Below are 20,051 nucleotides of genomic sequence, written 5' to 3'. Positions count from 1 at the left end.
CCCCGTAGCTTTCAATGGAGACCCGACGAGGCTATAGTATTTAAGGAGGCTGTCAAACAATTGCATTGTCGGTTTATTTGTTCAGTCACGCTAGGTGCAGATATTATGTCTTCAAATTCTCAGCGTGCATGGATGCAGCATCTAGATATGCATTGCGGGTGGTTAACCCCGGGAAAACGGGGGGGGGGGGGAAGATTGAGAGGGACTGGGTGCGCTCGAGGATTCAACTGTATTGGTGAATAAACAGGAACAAAGATGCTTCGTGGGAAGGTTCGAAGAGAGCGGTTGAACAAGGTTGGGCCTGGAAAAGCAGGCGGGACTCATTGTCCTTAAGCTTTGGTACGGCCAGGGGTGACAGAGCCTGGTATACCATTCTACTGCTATAAGGCTGCACAAGGCTGCCCCCAACTTGCAGCCATTTGACCGAGCCTTGTAAGGCAACGGGGGATACGGCAGAACAGGATGTTTCTTTTTTTAAATACGTCGTTTTTAGCTGATTGAATGTTGTCTACTAACCAACAAGCCAAGCCACTAGCATAGCCAACAGTAATTGTAGAAGTGCATCACCACCAGGACGTGAAAGATAACGAGTCCCACTGTTTAGACTTGAATGGTAAATGTCTTTAATATCGGTTGGGTTCGCCACGTGCGTCCTACGGAAGTTGCTGATGATGCCTCAACCGAACCCTGTATTATTGAGTTGACGGTGACGGTCGCCTTTCGGCGGGCGGGCGGGCAGCAGCTGGCCTGGGCGGGTCACGTTTCACGTTTCAGGCATAAGCGACCGCCTTACCAGGCAGGCAGCTCAGTGGCCCTGGATTATTATGATCGATTCGGGTTCCCCTTAAATCATCTTCCACCTTCAGCACCTCCTCCTCCCCCACTACTTTTGCCGCTACCGTCAACCCATCAGCTTCCCAGCTTCTTCCTTTCATACCCGACAGCTCTCCTTCACTCCCTGTGACCTATCACTCTCCATATTAACCATGGTTTGTGCCTTCCCCCTCACCGTTCTCGCCTGCTGCGTCGAGAATCCCCCACTTTGCGGGGCAGATCTGCCTGGCACTCTCGACAGAATTGCTGACATCGCATCGTCTAGGCCGACTCTCTGACCGAAGAGCAAGTTTCCGAGTACAAGGAGGCCTTCTCCCTTTTTGTGAGTAATTCAGAAACCCCTTACTGGAACACAGGCTAACGAGCCCTTTTGCGTAAATAGGACAAGGATGGCGATGGTGGGTTCCCGCTCCTCACCCCTCAACGTTCGGCGTTGTCAACCGCCCCGACCGCTGGGCCTCGAAGGCGATAATTCGATGAAATAGACCCATAATGCTGATTCTATTCGGTGTACAGGCCAGATCACCACCAAGGAGCTGGGCACTGTGATGCGCTCTCTCGGCCAGAACCCCTCCGAGTCTGAGTTGCAGGACATGATCAACGAGGTCGACGCTGACAACAACGGCACCATCGATTTCCCTGGTATGTGATCGGCTCCATCCCACGAGGGGCAGGAATGCGGACTAGATGTTGACTTTGGCTAGAATTCCTTACCATGATGGCCCGTAAGATGAAGGACACCGATTCCGAGGAGGAGATCCGTGAGGCGTTCAAGGTCTTCGACCGCGACAACAACGGTTTCATCTCCGCCGCGGAGCTGCGCCACGTCATGACCTCCATCGGCGAGAAGCTCACCGATGATGAGGTTGATGAGATGATCCGCGAGGCGGACCAGGACGGTGACGGCCGTATTGACTGTTTGTTTCCCACCCATGCCCCGCTCTGCTTGACATACTAATCGCCTCCCAGACAATGAGTTCGTCCAGCTCATGATGCAAAAATAAACGGTTCTCCATGTTCTATTTCTATTGCGTTAGCGGAAAGGGTGGGAGCAAATGAAATCAACCTCACTATGTCCCGCCTTGTTTCTCATACCGTCGCCTGTAGTCTCTTCATTTGGCTATGACTCTCACTGCCTGTAACCGTCGAGCGTTTTCCATCATCATTGTTGGTTCTGTTGTTGCACGGAACGGTAGAAGTGACCTTGAAGTCTAGACTGGTCCGAGCGAGCTGGGGATGAGGTGTTAGATAAGGGATCAGAATGTCCCCCACGCTTGCCCGGTGTTTCTCTGTTGTGTCTTGGCAGGAATGCTTGTCTTCCTGATGCATATCTTTCCTCTCAAGTCTTTTCCCCGATGCACAAATCTCCCTGTGGCCTTGCCTTTCCGAGTCTGCTTCCCTAATCATCTGATTTTTCGTAGCGACTCAATTACATGAAGATAATGCACTGGTTAGCCGCCGGGTGCACTTGCAAACATACTTGACATAACTCGCGTCGCATTTTGTCAAAGCCAATTCGTAGTTCCAACTAGGGTATTAAGTACTTTCAAGACTTATGTAACGATAAGCACCCAAAATATGACAGGTAACGCTACGCGGCCAACTATTGTGGTCCTTGAGCGTTCTCGTATCGAGGCCAGGTACTGTAAGGGACCACACGCCGACCAATAAACCAGATGACCAAATAGGATATCGTTAAGAGGTAAGGGTATATCAACATTACTACAATCGCGAATTCTCCCCTTACCGATTAAATCTAAAGATCTCCATAAACTGCCTCGCCACATCGACCCCAGCATCAGGATCGGGATCCTCATCCACCTGAAAACCGCCCTTATCATCAAGCACCGTCTGCCTGACAGGCTGCCTCAGCTTTCTCAAGCGATCCTTCGCCTCCTTACCCACATCGGGCAACAGAATCGCCTCCCTCGCGCCATCCACGCCCAAACGGGCCCAAAACTCGCGAATCAGCGCCGCACTCGCCGCATACTCCGCATCAACATCCGCATCCTCGATGCCCTCAGCGAACGCCATATCGACCCCGGAGTCATCATCATCGTCGTCATCCAGGGCAGTAGCAAAGGCAGGGCCCATTTGCGCAGCCCTGGCCTTCCTGGCGAGACTCTGCGCCGAAATGGAATCCACTAGCGACGGACCCCGGTATTCGATCTCTACGACCGTGCCGCGGACTCTCACGGCCGGCTGGGTCTGCCGGACATCGCCGATGCGCACCCGGAAATCGCCCACGTCGTAGACCACGCCGGCGGGGACGGTGACCGTGTGTCGATGGCACCAGAGGGGTTGACACGCGTAGCCGAAATGCTGGAATAGAGCGCTACAGGAGGGGAGAGGCACGGTCGTCATGATCATTGGGCCGGAGGAGGATGACTGTGCGGGGTTGGATGGGTTGGGGGTCGTCGAGGCAGGGTTCCCGGCGGTGGGTGGATGCTGGGTGCCGTTCCCTGGTGTCTGTGAGGTGTAGATGAAGCCATGGTTTGAGTGGAAGGAGAGAGAGAGGAATTGCATGTAGCGCGGTTGGAGTTGTCGCTGGGAGGCGGAGGCGGGCACGCATGATGGCGTATCTCGCATTAGCTTGTGCTCGAGGAACCAGCGGCCTATGAGCGTGGGCTCGTCTGCGAGGGCTGTGTGGAGGCGCTCGGTGATGGTTGCGAGCACGGTGGATGCATTTGGGTTGGATGGGATGAAGTAGACCCTGGATGGGGGGTTAGGAGTTTGATCTGGTGCCAGGGTGGGAGGGCGCTTACCCTGTGATAGGCATTTTGATTGGGAGGTGACGGGCGTGACAGGAGAATGCCCTGTTGGCGTTTTCTTTGTGATCTAGCCTGGGGGGCTCTGGAGACAGGCACGTGCCGGTTTGGAGAATTGAGGTGGAGGATGCTGGAAGGGGAGAGACAGAGGTGGTGGTTCTACTATGTAGAAGGTAATGCACAGTAGAGATAGTAGGTGGTGGGTCAGAGTAGAGGTCCAATAGGACTGATTTGGTGTACTGTGTAGCTCAGATGTTAAATTGTGCCGAGGAGTTTAATTCATGTCATGTCTATGGGGGATTAGTCAAATATACATGGGTAATGGGGATTAGGGAGGGATCAGCATAAGGCTGATGCCTTGGCCGGGACCCTGAGTACTAACAGACTAATGGAATGATCCGAATGGGTGTTCGTAGCGCGAGAACTCCTCTGGCTGTTCTGGGTGTTGGGGTGTTGGCCGCGAATCATGATGGCGGTTTGATACTCGACCCATCAGCTTGGCGCAAACCCGTATCGCTGCCTGGAAGGGCAGGCCGCAAGATAGTGCAAACCAGGCAAACCGTGGCCTGCGGATTCGGGCGCCGCGCGTAAAGGATCTCTGGCGGCTTGGCTGGTTTCTGGCACTCCGAGTCTCCGACAGTCCGACCTCCGTCTCGACTCCGTACTTTCGCTCACTTTCGCCCACTTTCGCCCACTTTCGCCCACTTTTGCCCACTTTCTCCCACTTGCCAGGCCCGCCTCCACTCCACTCCACTCCAGAGATTAATCCTTGGTCCGTCTGGGTCCTGACTCCTACGGTTCCACTTCCCTTTCTTTCACCACCACCAACATTCTATCTATCCCCGACTCGACCCTTGATTGATCCATTCTGATTCGAGGCGCAGTTGGTCGGACGGCCCCGTCTCGGCGTCTAGTCTAGACTCCCATGGTCTTCAATCCAGGGGGGGAAACAATTTGAACCCAACGCCTGTTCTAACTTCAAGCAGTCTCACTATCTACCGAACTGACTGGCAGACTGCAGGCAACTCCCTCCGCCAAGACGCGGGACAATGCTCCGTTAATGAGGCTGAGACCACAAGGGGGTCTTATCCCGAGGGAAGGACGTCAAGATGGACAAGAATAGAAATCCCCTCCCCCCGAGTCGCCTCTCACGCGATCTCGACGGCCGGCCAGGGTCCAAGGGACCACTAGCTTACGCAATGGGCAGATCCTTTGCCCATATTGCTTGTTTATTCTCCGCTTTGCTATTACTTACTCCGGTAAGCTCCTTCGCCCGTGAATCAAATGCGGTTTCTTTGTCTCCTCTTTCAATTTGTGGTGATGATGTGATCAACATGCCACCCTTGACTGGGCGCTTATGAGATGGAGCAATAAACGCTCGGATGCAACATTCCTCCACCTCTCCGTTCATGCTTATTTGCTAGCCTTGAGAGGGAGAAAAGGACCGAACAGGGGGCCGATCCTTTACGGCAGGGTATATACACGGAGCCCACGCCTTGCCCAGCTCGTCCCGGAGTGCCCTTGCGAAGAACACTCGTCCTGATCTGTCGTTCCTTTTCAGACTTGGACAACCACCCCCTCTTTTGATTTCGTTGTCGGCGTTTCAAGCCGAAGTAACATCGTTTGGTCCGGCATCGAGCATGCCCTCGCCTCCCCCATGTTGCTCATCTCTTCTATAATATAGTCCATTGCTGTGCCCGAACAGCTGTCCTCTCCCTTAGCGTCTACTTCTCTTCGTTATATTAGCGATCCCCAATTGAGTACTTTACTTTGTTCGCCATGATAGTCTCTCGACGGAGCTATATGCTCCCCACAATCATTCTCATATGCCTTACATACATTCTTTTCTCTAGTCTGCCGCCCGGTGCGCGGACACCACATGGTCATCATCATCATCATCATAAGCAACACCTAGACGAAGAGCCGCCGCACAAAAACACCCGGTTTCGTTGGGTGAAGCATGTCGAACAATTCCCAATCTCAAAATACATTCCTCTTCCCACCGCTCCGTCGTCTCCGATCCCACGGATCCAATATAAATTCCCCAGAGAGTCGTGGTTCGCACGATGGGGAAGAACGAGAAGGCAGCGTGCCGTCAAAAAGGCTTTCAAGCATGCGTGGAAAGGATACAAGGAGAATGCCTGGTTGCGGGACGAACTGTCGCCCCTCAGTGGTGGTCATCGCGAGACATTTGCGGGCTGGGCAGCCACCTTGGTTGATTCTCTGGATACACTTGTCATTATGGACCTCATGGATGAATTCGAGGAGGCACTGGAAGCAATCGAACAGATTGACTTTACGACTACAGATGCTATCCAGATCAACGTTTTCGAGACCAACATTCGGTACCTAGGTGGGCTCCTTGGTGCCTACGACTTGACTCATGGTAAATATCCGATTCTCCTGCAGAAGGCAACCGAGATCGCCGATATGATCTATGGATGTTTCGACACTCATAACAGAATGCCGCAATCGCGGTGGGAATGGACCAGGTAAGGCATATACAAGGACGGGAAACCCATCCACAAAGCACAACAATGCTGACCGGTATCTAGATCCGCGGGAGGTTTGAACATCGAGGCGAGCCGAAACACCATTCTTGCAGAAATTGGGTCCTTGAACTTGGAGTTCACACGGATGTCTCAACTGACCAAAGATCCCAAGTACTTTGATGCCATCCAAAGGATCGCAAATTTCCTGGAAGAAGAGCAGCCAAAGACCAAAGTTCCGGGGATGTGGCCCATGATGGTCAATGCTCGGGACTTGGAGCTTGCTGATCCCCGATTTACCATCGGAGGAATGGCCGACTCGACCTACGAGTACCTCCCGAAGGAGCACATGCTGCTTGGGGGACAGACGAACCAATACCGTAAAATGTACGACTCTTTCATGGGGGCGATGAAAAGTCGCCTTCTTTTCCGTCCGATGACCGAGGATGGTCGCGATATCCTCTTCGCGGGAAACCTCCATGCCGGCGCCAGCAAAATAAACATGGAGCCCCAGTGGGAGCACCTCAAGTGCTTCTTAGGTGGCACTGTGGGCATCGGCTCCAAGGTGTTTGACCGGCCAGAAGAACTGTCTATCGCGCGGAAGTTGGTTGATGGGTGCATCTGGGCGTATGATGTCATGCCAACCGGGATCATGCCCGAGATTCTGCATCTTACAGTGTGCAAGGAGGGTAGAAGCTGCAAGTTGTCCCAGAACTCCCACTCGAGCTCAGATGCCGAGTCCATTGCCCAGGGTAAGAAGTTGCCGCCAGGCGTGGCTGATATTCCGGATCCCCAGTATCTCCTAAGGTATGTCTTACATCGGTCTGTGGTACAGCTCCTTGCATCTAATATCGCTTCTAGACCCGAGGCCATCGAGTCCGTCTTCATCATGTACCGGATCACGGGAGACAACTCTTTGCAAGACTCCGCGTGGAGGATGTTCCAAAACATCGAGCGGATGGCACGGACTGCCTATGGCCATGCGGCAATCGCAGACGTTCGGGACCCCGAGTCGCCACTGATGGACTACATGGAGAGTTTCTGGCTGGCAGAAACTTTGAAATACTTCTATCTCACCTTCTCTGAGCCCGATCTCGTGAACCTCGACGAATATGTTCTGTAAGTGTCTTTGCGGTCGACGTCGCTCATGTTCTACGAGTACAGTCGCTAACAGTAGCATAGGAACACCGAAGCACATCCATTTAGACGCCCATCTGCTTATGTGTAAATACGGCCGTCCGCCTTTTTCTTTTTCTTTTTTCTTTTCTGTCATAGATGTTAGCGCTGGGGCTTAAATTGGCGAACAGGTGTCCCCCCCCCCCCCCCCAGTGGTGTGTTTTTTTCAATCCGGATGGCATATGTACATACAGAAGACCAGCATTCGGTTGGAATTGGTGTCAAATAGTCATACAACATTCCCTTCAATACTCCAGAGACATATGTGAATGCGGAACCGTACTGATAAATTCCAACCTATCTATATACACCATCAAACCCAGTAATCCATACCTTGCCCACCCGCATTGGAGCTCTCACCGTTATACTCGATGGAATACTCCACATCCTTCCGAATAACCATCTTCTTCGCACTCCCACCCTCACTCCCAACGCTATCCCGCCCCCCTCTCTCCACAAGATCTAGCTCAAGCTCAATAGACCGCCCAGCAACACCATTCTGCTGTCCTCCGTCTTCTCGAACCCCCTCAACCCTCCCCAACACCAACCCCATCTCAAATCCCACGCCATCCCCCAAACCCTCCCCTCCCTCCTCCCATCCCTCGCCCCAGCCCCCGCCAGGGACCTCCCCCCGGACCCCTCCTTCGACGACAAGCCCCCGCGGATCTTCAACGACCTCGCGCCTCCGCTACCCTCCAGATTCGAGTCCCCCGCGGTCCCATAATTCGTGCTCACGGCGGCCATGAACGGTCGCAGGCAGAACACGCTGCACGCCACCAGGGCGTAGTTGAGTTCGACCTGCGCCCAGATGATGGGGCCCACGACGGCGAGCGTGGGGTCGGGATCGTGGATGTTCTGCTGGATGGTGATGATGTGGAGGATGGAGAAGATGATTAGGCTTTTGGTTTGTTTGGTTGGGCGGGTTAGTGATGTTACAGATGTGCGGGGATGCATGTATGCATGTATACATGTATACTAGGTAGGGCGACGGGCGAGGATGGAGTGGACTCAAAACTCACGGAAGCCGAAACACAAACGCAAACCCGATCATCAACTTCCGTCCTACAGACATAAACAACCCCCAGAGAAGCGCAACGGCCAGCCCAAAGAGGATCAGTTCCGTTACGATATCGAGCGCGACGATGAATCGCCACCGTTGAAGCTGCGGCGCATTCATTCACTCATTAGCTGTGTCTTCCTTTTGCCCTGGGGGATGTATATGGAGATATAAAGATAAAGTGTATATATACAAGATCCACGCATTGCGCCCCGAATCCTTCCCAGGGACGATTCAGCTCGCAGTTCACGGCGACGACGAGCACGGCGGCGATGAGGCACGCGGTGCAGAGAGCCAGGGTGGCCTGCGAGGCCCGGTTGTGCGGCTTCCGGGGCGTCAGACGGAGGTAGATGCCTAGGACGCAGCATTTGGAGATGTAGAGGGTGGTGAGGAAGAGGATGTCGCCGATGGTGGTGAGGGTTTGGATTTGGGTTAGCTGGTTGTTGGTGGGTTGGAGGAGGTGGGTGGACGTTCCCAGGCCGAGGGAGGTCGCGTCGAATAGGAGGGCGGATTGGATGATGGCGACGGTCTGGTGGCAAGTGGTCGGGGGTTATTTTCCTCCTTACTCTCTCTTCTGCTGGCGGGAACTCACCCTCGCTCCCAACAGGACATAATCATCATACGCGAAGGGCGGATGCAGTGCCAGCCGCACATACAGTCGGATGAAGAAGCTGGCCAGTGAAAGCACCAGGCCCATCGCACCGTTGATGATGATCCACGCTCCGTGATGCAAGTCGTCCACCACCTGGAAGGGGGCCGACTGTCCTGGGGGGATATCCGGACTCATGGTCGTGGCTGAGGAAGACAGGAAGATGGACGCAAAGACCACCACCCACAACATTGGCCGTGATGGCGGGGTTATATCCATACCTTACCATATATCATGCAAGCTAGATCAGCTAAGGTGATGTTTCTTTTCCTTTCTCCGATGTCTTCTTTGCGGTTGGTCTCTGACGGATCTAGAGCCCACGCGTTCGACGCAGCTAGATAGATATGTACATGATGCGCTTCCAAGAGCTTGCTCTCCTCCAGATACACCGGTCTTACATACTTGAATGGATGGCAATTTCGGGGGGAAGAAAAGAAAAGAAAGGATGTCAATCAAAAAGGCCAGACTACCCAGCCAAGCGAGGAGGGACGAGTTAACTCTAACTTAACTGCGATCGATCAGCCGGTCCGCTGCCTCGCCCACCTACAATGAGCCAATATCCCTCGCGACAGAGGTCCTGACACACAGCATCTCCCGACTCACATCAAACCGACCAGCTGTATGGACAAGAGCTCGATGCCGATCCAGACCCCCCAATTTAGGCTGCATGGCTGCCCACGTTAATGACGACGATCCGTCAGGCGGACGAATGGACACGACGCGGCTGGGGGCGATGGGCGATGGGCGATGGGCGATGCCTAGCCAGACTCCTGCTGTCACACCCATCGCCATTATTGCGGTGCGCGCATCAGACTGGACATCGTCCAATATCCGTCCAGGCCCACGTTACGCATCGGCTGAAGGACGCTCGTCGGTGAAACGAACGTGGGGGAGGCCCAGAGAGACTGCCTCGTTTTCGTTTTCTGCCCGGGAGGCCGGTTGCCTTGTCCGTTTACTCTTTTCGCTCGTCTCTCTGTTGGACTTTCACAGGGCTGTTGTTAATGAACCTGTCGACCATTGAGAAATGAGGACTGAGAAGTGGATGTCGCTACAATTTGGACTGGACGTCGTTGTCTCCAAATCATCGCAGCAGTTTCGAGTCCACGTCGTGACCGGATGCGAGCTCGTATCAGGATTCCGAATTAAAGGGAGAAAAAAGCAAAACCTGTTCGATCGCTATTTGAAGCTAGCCAATGCACACCTGCAATGCAAGGATCGACCGGCGGATTGCCTATTCATGAGATTCTAGGATTTGGCAAAGGAAATAGCTCACGTCTCACAAGAATGTGTCGCTTTCCTCGATGGACACTCGTCGTGGTCGGTCTAGGGCGAAGAAAACTGGGGATTGTCTACTCGCTGAACTCCTCAATTCGTCTTATTGTATCTGAAGCAGACTCTCTCGTCTCGCCTTTTTTTTCGATATGGCTCTTGGGAATGTCCAACATGAAAGGCAGTCGCCAGAGACATGCCCTGAAAATGGCGAGTATTCTTCAAAGGGCCTGGTTGCCCCCAAGTACATGGGTACTATCAGAGACCAACATGAGATGAGTTCATTGGGCCGGGTGCAAGTCTTAAGGGTGAGTTTATATATCGCTCTTTTGCTTTGATTCTGTGTATTGATGCCGGAAAGAGAAATTTCAAGTTCATTTCGATCCTCGGATTCGGCTGCACTTTGATTTCCACATGGGAGGTTATATTGACGTGAGTGATCTAACTGGTTTGAGAGGTTGCTGGACTGATTTCATTGCAGACTCTTGTCTAGTGGTTTGACTGATGGAGGAACTGCCGGGTTGATATGGGGGTTTATCATCGTCACGGCAGGGTTTGCTCTTGTATTTGCCAGCATAGCAGAGATGGCCTCTATGTACTTTACCCAGAGACCTTCCTGAGAATCATGTCGGTTCTAACGTGTGTCGATAGGTCTCCAACATCGGGAGGCCAGTATCACTGGGTATCTGAATTTGCTCCTCGTCAGGGCCAGAAGTTCCTGAGCTATATAACAGGTATGTCTGACTCTTCTGCCCCTGCTAGAGCCGAGACTGATGAAGATAGGATGGCTGTGTGCAATGGGTTGGCAATGTGCTATCGTGTCTATAGCATATCTCGCAGGCACAATCATCCAAGGCCTGATTGTCCTGAATCACCCGACGTACGTCTTTGAGCGATGGCATGGTGCCCTACTTGTTATAGCTATCACGGCATTTTCCATCCTCTTCAACACGTTCCTCGCCAAGAACCTTCCTATGGTGGAAGGTCTGATCCTGATAATTCATGTCGTGGGCCTGTTTGCCATCATCATCCCACTCTGGGTATTGGCTCCTCGAAACAGCGCCAAAGCCGTCTTCACTGATTTCTACGATGGAGGTGGATGGGGTAGCCCCGGAACTGCTACTTTGGTTGGGTTGTCGACCACTATCACCTCGATGATAGGATATGATTGCTCGGTCCATATGTGTCTGTCCAAGGACTCTTGTTACTCATAAATAACCACTAACATATAGCAGGCGAAGAAATCAAAGACGCGTCAGAGACACTCCCGAAGGCTATGATGTCCGCCGTCGGAGTCAATGGAGTCCTCGGGCTCATCATGGTCGTCACACTATGCTTCACCCTTGGTGATGTCAACGCCATCCTCAACAGTCCAACCAAATACCCCTTCATCCAAATATTCTACAACACCACCAACAACTACGCCGCAACAAACACCATGACAGCCATACTAGTCATCACGCTCACAGCCAGCACCATCACCGAGGTAGCCACAGCATCCCGGCAGCTGTGGTCTTTCGCGCGAGACCAAGGCCTTCCATTCTCCTCCTTCTTTGCATACGTAAGCCGCATAACCCCCACCCGCAGACCCCTTCTCCCCCAGACCCTAATTCCATGGATCAGGTAACCCCCGGCTGGAACATCCCCTTAAATTCCGTCCTCGTCTCCCTGGTCGTCACCGTCCTCCTAAGCCTCATCAACATCGGATCCGACGTGGCTCTACTCGCCATCATCTCCTTAACAATCACCTCCCTCATGTCTGCCTATATCATATCAATCGGCTGTATCCTAGTCAAACGACTGCGCGGGGAAACCCTCCCACCGCGGCGCTGGTCGCTCGGCCGCTTCGGAATGGCCATCAACATCGCCAGTCTGGCCTTCCTGCTGCCCATTTTCGTGTTTTCGTTCTTTCCATTGACGAAGCGTGTTGATGAGCAGACGATGAATTGGAGTGTGGTCATGTATGTGGGTGTGGTTGGGTTTGCGTCGCTGTACTACATTTTCCGCGGGAGATATCGGTTTGTTGCGCCGGTGGCTTTGGTTAAAAGGGATTTTGATATGAGGGATATATACTAGGTGGGTTTTGCTATTTTTGTCCTTTAGCTACTATGAAACTTGCGGGTTTTGATTATCAAGGAAGGGTTGATAAGTCTCTATTCGTCCACAGGAGCTGGTTTTCTCGAGCCAGGAACCGCATACATTCTGCGGGAACAAGAACAAACCACCCATCCACTCACAGCGGCACATACGCCATACATAGTGAGCATCATCCCAAATACCATAACAGGCAAATCAAACACCCAAGCAGCCCAGTCTGGATAAATCCCGGATGTTGGGTATCCATCCATCCATCCATCCGGCGGAAATGGCTCTCCGAGCTACATGCCCAGCATGCGCCTTTCCATAGAGGTGAAACATGCTACGCTGCGGATACTCCATCCCACTACTTCCAATTATATCTGCAGGAAAACGCATCTTCCCGATCCCCAGACCCCTGACGGTGACGGTGACGATGCCGATGACGGAGACGATGACGCTGGTGGACCATATCCGATCCTCATCCACACCCGGATATATGTCCTGTGCATCCACCCGTCTGCACCTCCAGTTAAACCACCCACCCAACCCCCCGAAAACGTCAAAAACCAAGATAAATGAACCTATAACATTCTAGCATACCTTGGGGTCCATGTCATCCATCTCCTCTAAGCAGCGCATCCAGACATCACTTTGACATTCACTCACTCGCCCCATCAACCCAAATCCACAGTGCAAGAGAGTACCATGTTTAGTGTAGTGTCCAGTGTCCACTCTCAGCCCGTCTATCCACCGCGAACCTAAAATTCTCGTGTCAAAGACGTCCGCTCCGTCTCCACTCCTCGTTCCCCCTAGCTGAAGAAACTTTACTGTACGCAGTATAGTACGTCTTCAGCTCGGTCAGTAGCTTGGGCCTTGGCTTCATGGATTATTCGGGCCTGGGGGTTTCAGCTCGATCTGATAAACCAGTTCAGCCCAGGCGCTATTATTGTCTAAGGCTAAGGGGGGCTAAGGGCCTAAAGGGGGGGGGGGCTGGTATTATTGCGTATCTAGTACGGAGTACCGTGGCTACTACTGGCTACTACTACTGTACTACTGTACTACTGTACTACTGGCACAAGTTCCAGCTACACATGTACACATGCACACATGCACACACTACACATGCAAGTACACAGGACAGGATGCTCCGGGTCGGAGTTCTCCTGACCAGGGATCTCCTCCACCATCCCTTTTTCCATTCCTGGCGTGCAGAACAGTTCCGTTCTGGTGTCTGCTTTTCATTCTCGTGGTCACAAATCAATTCCGGTCTGTGTGGAGTGTTGGGCATAGGTGCTAATTAGGGAATGAGTGTTGAGTGTTGAGACAAGCACCGAAAACTCGGCCTCATGCATACACATTACACAGTAGTGGTAATGATTGCTCCGTATTTCCGGCGGCCAACTGCATCATAATCAGATCATCATCCATCCATCCATCCATCCACCCAGTCCTCTCCCCCTGATCTCCCAGTCCCGCCCGCTGTAACGGGAGTCGGGAGTCGGGACCCGGGGACAGCTTCGAGAAGTCACCCTAGAAAACAGAAACCTGTTCTTGCCGTGTCGTGTTGTGGGTTCGACTAATTTATTCTGGAAAAAAAAAATACGGGTCATGGAGATGGAGATGGAGATGAAGTATTCCTTTTAGTCATGATTTAACGGATTTGTCTGTTTATGATTTACGGGCACCAGTAGGATCAAGGATGGAGACGGAGACGGAGACGGAGATGGAGACGCGACGCCGGGGCCTTTCCTTACCTTCCCTTCTTTTCTTTTCTTTCTTTCTTCCTACTTAAGTAAATCCCTCTTATTCTTCCTGATTCCCGGGGATAAGCTCGATTATTACATATTCCATTGTTACCATTATCATCAAGGAGTACAGAGTACGGCGTACAAACCAAGCCAGCCAAGGCCAAGAGCGAAGGAATCCGGGCGTGAAACTATCTATCTTAGGTTGGTAGGTAGGTAGGTAAGGTAAGGTACTCCGTAGGTACTATCGATCTCCCTATCTGATTGATTGATTTGATTGATATGGGGAAGTAGTGTCGGACTCGGCCGATGTCGGATTCGGAAGGGGAAAGGGATTAGGCCCTAGAGAAGAAGGGGGGCGCCCCACTCCACCGACTGACCGACCGTCTGGTCGCCAGGTGACCTGTCACACTCACCTGGGTTTGGTTACACGGGCGATTCTGGTCCGTGGGAGGGCAACTGGGGGGATAATTAGGGATTGTGTGGGGGGAGGGGGGGAGGTTGGGGTTCTTTTTGAATACTAATCAATCATCATAGTAAATGGTTGGGACCAATCAGTAAGTAAACAAACAAGTAGAATCAAGACAAGACAGGTGGCAAGGACAAGCAGGCAAGCAGGCAGGCAAGTCTCAGCGCGCCAACTGCCGGGGGAGTGGGATGAACCCGGAGCAGGAAATCCCGCCGGTCGCCGAAAAGTTATCTGATCCGGAACCAGAGTCAAAGACGGTCACGTGAGTGGGCATCGTATTTTTACTTTTCATGGTTAATTGATTGATTCCATCATGTTCTCCCAGCGACTAGACAGTAGAAACGATCATGGGGTCACATCCGGAACGAGTCTCCGGGACTTCTCCTGCACCCCCTCCCCTTCGAATTTGGAGGGGAAGAGAGAGAGAGAGGGAGAGAGGGAGGGAAGAATGTAACCCAGCGTGGTTAGCCGAGGACAAAGAGAGTTGCACCCGGATCAGATTAGATCGGTAATGTGACTCGGCTGCGGCGCTGTTTGGTCGTAACATACATACCGGTACGCGCGAGTCAGGCCAGTGCCGCTGTCAGGCCACTCCGGTTGATTGCATTTGCTCTCCTTCTGGATGCGACCGGTCGGCGGTCGCGGCGAAGCAAATGAGAGTCCAGAGGATGGTGATGACCCCGGGACCTTTGGTCCTTTGCTTACAAGAATATTATATGCCCTCTCGGGATAGGGATTCCATCAGCCCTGGAGGGGCAGTTCCAGTCGCCTTCCTCCAATTACTACCACGTCGAGTAAAATGTCCCGCTAGCTGCAGATCAGGCTGTCAACTCGACTCGCTCGCTCCCCACGGAGAAATGGAGGTCTGATCTCAGAGGTGATCTAATGGTGTCTGCTGAGATCATTTGTCGTACCAAGTAATTTAGCAGCTACTATTCCGTAGCCAAGATGAAACAAAGAAAGAATGCGCTTTTGTCTTTTGGCTGGGATAAACGTTCCCGGCGGTTTTTCTGGACGGGTAAAGTTACAGACGGTAATGACGTTTACGTTTACTCACCGAGTGGTGGCAACCGACCATGAATTCATGATTGAATAATAATCATCCATTCGTTGTGTGCGACTCTCTCTCTCTGGTTCTCTCCCCCGGTCGCTCGCACTTTATCTGATTTTTTCCTGATTTAACTATAACCCCAACCCCAACCCCAGACTCAGACTCAGACTGTTTGGATCTGATTATTATTTTTCTTCTCTACACTTACAGGATATTATTCTCCCCCTTATCATCCCGTACAGTCGGCCCACCGGCAACCTCCGCCCAGAAGGATCCCGAACTACTGGCAGTTAATCTGATGCACATCGTCGCCTAGAAGACTAGCGTATCGGAACCGTTCTCCCGGCACCGGCTGCCCCAGGCAAAGTTGCCTCTCCCGTCCTCAAGCAATTCCACCTTTTTTCTCTCCGTCTCCCGTCTCCAGTCTCCAGTCTCCAGTCTCCATTCTTGCCCTTTCCTGTCTGCCTTTGCTGCCCGCCTACTCGCCTGATTGCCGGTCGGAGCTGGATGTCAATCGCGCTTGCTGTGTCCACCGGCTTAATCTAGCCCGTCTGATCCTGTGAACCGACTTGTCCGACCCCTTTTCGGTGGCCAGTGCTCTTGTCTTGCTCGGACTACAATACCACACACCACTACAGGACTACACTACGACTAGTCATTGCCTTTTAAGCACATACACCCCTTATTCTCTTTTTATCAGTTTCGTCAATTGTATCATCCGCTTGCACAGACACCCCCCTACAGAGACAATGGGTATGGTTGACCTTCTCTATCGGATTCGCCACTCACTACTCGTTCAATGGCTAACCATCTGTCTCGGGACATACACAGTTCACGCCGTTCTTTCACAGCCCTCGAGGCGCACACCCTCGCGGTCTGCTCTTTCCCCCGGTCCTGACCATGCGAGCATTCCCGTATCGTCCACCTCCCACCCGGACAACCCGGTTCCGGAGGAGCCCCGCGGCGTTCGGTCGCTATCTATCACCGACATAAACTTCAGTACATCCTCTCTGTCTCTCTCCTCGCCAGACACCGACTCTACTGGCTCAGAGACACCCTCTGTCCAGACTCCTGCCACGGATTTCCAGTCCGACGTTGAGGACTTTGCCGGGAAGTCTTCCATTGATGATGGTCCAGAGAAGCAGCGCCGTGCATCCACGGTGCTTATCTCCCAGAACTCCGAGGACATGAGGCGTGTGCTTGAAAATGTGGGATCCAGCGGTACCCAGAAGCTCCAGCCTCTTTGCTGCGGTGGTGGATGCTGCCGTAGCCAGCCATTGGCGCGCATCGCTGCCCCGGCCCCCAGTGGGGATACCGTGACTCCTCCAGATAACAAGGCCTATCACGGCCTGGAGCTGCGGGTCGATTATCTCACAATGGACAGTGAGCTGACCAACATCGCCGATCTGCCGGAGAAGACTGTCTCCTTCTCCGCCATCCCAGCGTCGGCCGTGGACATGCAATTGGGCCCTGCCGACCATCCCCCTCCTTTCGTGCAGCCCCACCCCCCATATAACGTCTACCGGGCTCCCGTGTTTCATGCGCGCGAGCTGACCCAGGGCGGTGCGGAGAAGAGGACCTTCCACTTTGATATCGACGTGACCGACTATCCTACCGAGAGCGGCGACGTTGACTTTGTCGTGGGTGGCGCCATTGGAGTGTGCCCCCGGAACAAGGACGAGGAAGTCGATGACATCTTCAACCTGCTGGGTGTTCCCAAGTCCATCCGCGACAAGAAGATCACCGTTCGCACCGCGAACGGCCGCTGGCCCACTATCTGGGGCGACGACCAGCCCCGTGAGCTCATCACGACCCGCAGGGAGCTGCTCAACTGGTGCTCTGATATCCAAAGCTATGCCCCCACCAAGGCTCTGTTCCGCTTGCTCGCCGAATACGCGAGCGAGCCCAGCGAAAAGAAGATCCTCATGTTCCTGGCCTCCGCCCAAGGCCAGGGTGCGTTCTGTGACCTGCGCACTAGCTCGCACATCACCGTCTCCCAGCTGCTGCACGCCTTCCCCTCCTCCCACCCTCCCCTGGACCACCTCCTGTCCGTCCTCAACACCCTCATGCCTCGCTTCTACTCCCTCTCCCAGGACCCTCTCCTCTCCTGCAAGCAGAAGGGCACGGAGACCCGTCGTCTGGTCGAAATCGCCGTCTCCGTCGCTGAATCCAACGATTGGAAGGGCGGTTTCCGGACCGGCGTGGGCTCCGGTTACCTCGAGCAGGTTGCCCGCCAGGTGATCGAGGCCGAGAAGAAGGGCATCGACCCGCACACCCTCGACATCCACATCCCCATGTTCCGCGGCCTGATGGCCAACCCGCTGGCGAAGCGGTTCGCGTCCGACGGCCCCATGCTCCTGATCGGCGCGGGCGTGGGCATTGCTCCGTTCCGCGGCTTCGTGCAGCGCCGTCTGCAGTCCGCCAACTGCGCGAACAAGGTCTGGGTGTTGCAGGGCGTCCGCGACTCCCTGCTGGACGAACTCTACCGTGGCGAGTGGGGCGTCGAAGAAGAGAAGGTCCGCACGGTCGTCCAGAGCCGTCGTGGCGAGAGCAAGTACGTCCAGGAAGAGGTCCGCAACCAGGCCGATCTGGTCTGGTACGTTGTCAACGCCCTGGACGGACGTGTCTTTGTCTGCGGCAGTGGAAAGGGCATGGGCGAGGGCGTCGAGGCCGCTTTGGTCGACGTCGCCATGGCTAAGGGTAACCTTAACATGGAGGAAGCGAAATTGTTCTGGGATAACAAGAAGGAGGCTGGACAGTACATTGCCGTGAGTGCCCGTTCCTACCAATATATATATATATATATATATATATATATATATATGTACCTAAAGCACCGACTAATTCTCCCAACAGGAAACCTGGTAAATTCACCCATCCGAACATCCGCCGAATTGACTTCGGCTGTACAGCGAATCCGCATCGCGAGACCACAGCATCGCTTTGCATTGATATTGACATATCCGTATCCACCTTCATATCCACGTCCATTTCACTCCGAATCTTATCTCCTCTCGTGTGAGATTTGACATCTGTTTTTGTCGGTACATTTGATTTAATGATGCTTTAGCGGGATGGGTTGGTTTTTTACTTCATGTTTTCTTTTCTTTTCTTGTATCTACGGTTGATCCGGGATTTCCGTCATGAGACAGACAGACAGACGGTCGGTATGGTATGGTATTTGCATTATAGATTATCTGATGTGGTAGCAATACCTAATGCATGGATTTATACGTCACTCACTTCCTACTTACTTACTTACTAAATCTGCTTACTACTTTGTAATGCGCGCTTGGGTGGATGGAAGGAAGATGATTTGGATGGGTCAGGTGGATGTGACTGTAGGCTTTCGTCATGGGTTGATTAATTAATAATATCTTGTCTTTTGTTGACGAGTCTGCGGAGTATATACATCGGTGGATAGGTGAATAGATGGATAGGTGCCAATGATTGTTATCACCTGTCTTCTCAGCACGTCACGCGGCCATGTCATCGGCCCAGGACCCCCTGTTGGAAGTATTACCAGGTAAAATGGTTTTAGATGTCTTGGGGTACATAAGAGTGGTATGGGAAGGGATGGATCTGGAAGACTATTATTATTATTATTATTATTATTATTATTATTATTATTATTATTATTATTATTATTATTATTATTATTAGGTAATTGGTCTGTTGGCAACAGTATATATACTAGATACCTTTGTAACTGTCTGCAAGCCTGCAACCGGCTGGAAGGGAGCCTGGGAGTTGCAGCGGGATAGTATCATAGTACTGCTATGGATGGAGTATGTATGGTACTTACTACTGATTCTGACTGTCTCCCAGCAGGATTTGTTAGTGTATCACTATTATTATTATTGTTGTTGTTGTTTTGATAAGAAGAACGTCTATATTTATGACTACCGATGTTCAATCAAGTCACGGTCTTGATCTAATCCCCTGATAATGGAAACCAGATAGTATATATATATATATATATATACAGGAAGGATGTCGGATACCCATTTCGCTCCCACAATTACGAAAAGATAACCCCCAGGTTGAGATCTGATCAGGAGATATATCTGCTTCCTGTGCTATCTTAATTTGATATTTTAAATATTCCCTTGTTTGGTGGTTGTGAATAAAGGGATTGCTTAGGATGGATGTACTGTGGACTGTAGACTGTGGTTCATATAGATGGGTAAGAATAAGTATAGGGGTGGTGATTACTAGTATAAGAGATGTTTTTTTTATTCTATTGTTTTACTTATGAAAAGATGTAGAGGAGGTACCAACTGCTTGGTAACCCTAAGACCTAGTTAACAGGGGATTGTCACTATCTGGTACTCCCTCATGCTTGAGTTGGCTCAGATGTTTTGTATACGGGATGGGCGGGGAGTGGTGTCTATATTTGATATCAAGCATATATCAATTATAAACAAGAAACGTTTACACCGTCGTATCTATGTATGTATCTACC

The 20,051-nt window shown here is 52.2% G+C and overlaps 7 protein-coding genes across 7 annotated transcripts; 5 read left to right on the top strand and 2 right to left on the bottom strand.

The window, feature by feature from the left end:
• Window positions 1-828: 828 nt before the first annotated feature.
• BO70DRAFT_360382 (calmodulin) lies at window positions 829-2,328 on the top strand. The gene is made up of 6 exons (XM_025542763.1): window positions 829-989; window positions 1,100-1,156; window positions 1,217-1,232; window positions 1,351-1,476; window positions 1,539-1,751; window positions 1,804-2,328. The coding sequence occupies exons 1-6, from the start codon at window positions 987-989 to the stop codon at window positions 1,836-1,838; spliced, it is 450 nt and encodes a 149-aa protein (XP_025401622.1). The 5' UTR covers window positions 829-986; the 3' UTR covers window positions 1,839-2,328.
• On the bottom strand, window positions 2,329-4,032 carry BO70DRAFT_332906 (uncharacterized protein). Its single transcript, XM_025540937.1, has 3 exons — window positions 3,985-4,032; window positions 3,600-3,892; window positions 2,329-3,547 (listed from the first exon to the last, which is right to left on the bottom strand). The coding sequence occupies exons 2-3, from the start codon at window positions 3,611-3,613 to the stop codon at window positions 2,578-2,580; spliced, it is 984 nt and encodes a 327-aa protein (XP_025401621.1). The 5' UTR covers window positions 3,614-3,892; window positions 3,985-4,032; the 3' UTR covers window positions 2,329-2,577.
• A 1,349-nt stretch (window positions 4,033-5,381) lies between these two features.
• On the top strand, window positions 5,382-7,319 carry BO70DRAFT_287414 (glycoside hydrolase family 47 protein; the record flags this gene model as incomplete). Its single annotated transcript, XM_025539233.1, has 4 exons — window positions 5,382-6,094; window positions 6,158-6,898; window positions 6,953-7,210; window positions 7,274-7,319. The coding sequence occupies 4 exons, from the start codon at window positions 5,382-5,384 to the stop codon at window positions 7,317-7,319; spliced, it is 1,758 nt and encodes a 585-aa protein (XP_025401620.1).
• A 261-nt stretch (window positions 7,320-7,580) lies between these two features.
• Window positions 7,581-9,454, bottom strand: BO70DRAFT_427637 (uncharacterized protein; the record flags this gene model as incomplete). The annotated part of the gene is made up of 5 exons (XM_025547898.1): window positions 8,917-9,454; window positions 8,518-8,853; window positions 8,287-8,429; window positions 7,847-8,165; window positions 7,581-7,766 (listed from the first exon to the last, which is right to left on the bottom strand). The coding sequence occupies exons 1-5, from the start codon at window positions 9,190-9,192 to the stop codon at window positions 7,581-7,583; spliced, it is 1,260 nt and encodes a 419-aa protein (XP_025401619.1). The 5' UTR covers window positions 9,193-9,454.
• BO70DRAFT_201879 (uncharacterized protein) lies at window positions 8,894-10,194 on the top strand. The gene is made up of 3 exons (XM_025538601.1): window positions 8,894-9,228; window positions 9,316-9,433; window positions 9,496-10,194. The coding sequence occupies exons 2-3, from the start codon at window positions 9,318-9,320 to the stop codon at window positions 9,992-9,994; spliced, it is 615 nt and encodes a 204-aa protein (XP_025401618.1). The 5' UTR covers window positions 8,894-9,228; window positions 9,316-9,317; the 3' UTR covers window positions 9,995-10,194.
• BO70DRAFT_201790 (putative GABA permease) lies at window positions 10,195-12,471 on the top strand. Its single transcript, XM_025538599.1, has 7 exons — window positions 10,195-10,550; window positions 10,604-10,674; window positions 10,724-10,837; window positions 10,894-10,976; window positions 11,026-11,427; window positions 11,478-11,803; window positions 11,866-12,471. The coding sequence occupies exons 1-7, from the start codon at window positions 10,395-10,397 to the stop codon at window positions 12,316-12,318; spliced, it is 1,605 nt and encodes a 534-aa protein (XP_025401617.1). The 5' UTR covers window positions 10,195-10,394; the 3' UTR covers window positions 12,319-12,471.
• A 3,864-nt stretch (window positions 12,472-16,335) lies between these two features.
• Window positions 16,336-19,674, top strand: BO70DRAFT_351193 (FAD binding domain protein; the record flags this gene model as incomplete). Its single annotated transcript, XM_025541731.1, has 4 exons — window positions 16,336-18,354; window positions 18,421-18,450; window positions 19,250-19,374; window positions 19,575-19,674. The coding sequence occupies 4 exons, from the start codon at window positions 16,336-16,338 to the stop codon at window positions 19,672-19,674; spliced, it is 2,274 nt and encodes a 757-aa protein (XP_025401616.1).
• Between the last annotated feature and the right edge of the window lie 377 nt (window positions 19,675-20,051).

Source organism: Aspergillus heteromorphus (assembly GCF_003184545.1).
Source record: "Aspergillus heteromorphus CBS 117.55 chromosome Unknown BO70scaffold_6, whole genome shotgun sequence".
Classification (NCBI taxonomy): domain Eukaryota; kingdom Fungi; phylum Ascomycota; class Eurotiomycetes; order Eurotiales; family Aspergillaceae; genus Aspergillus; species Aspergillus heteromorphus.
The sequence above is the reverse complement of the archived record's forward strand: the minus strand, read 5'-3'. Positions and strand labels throughout refer to the sequence as shown.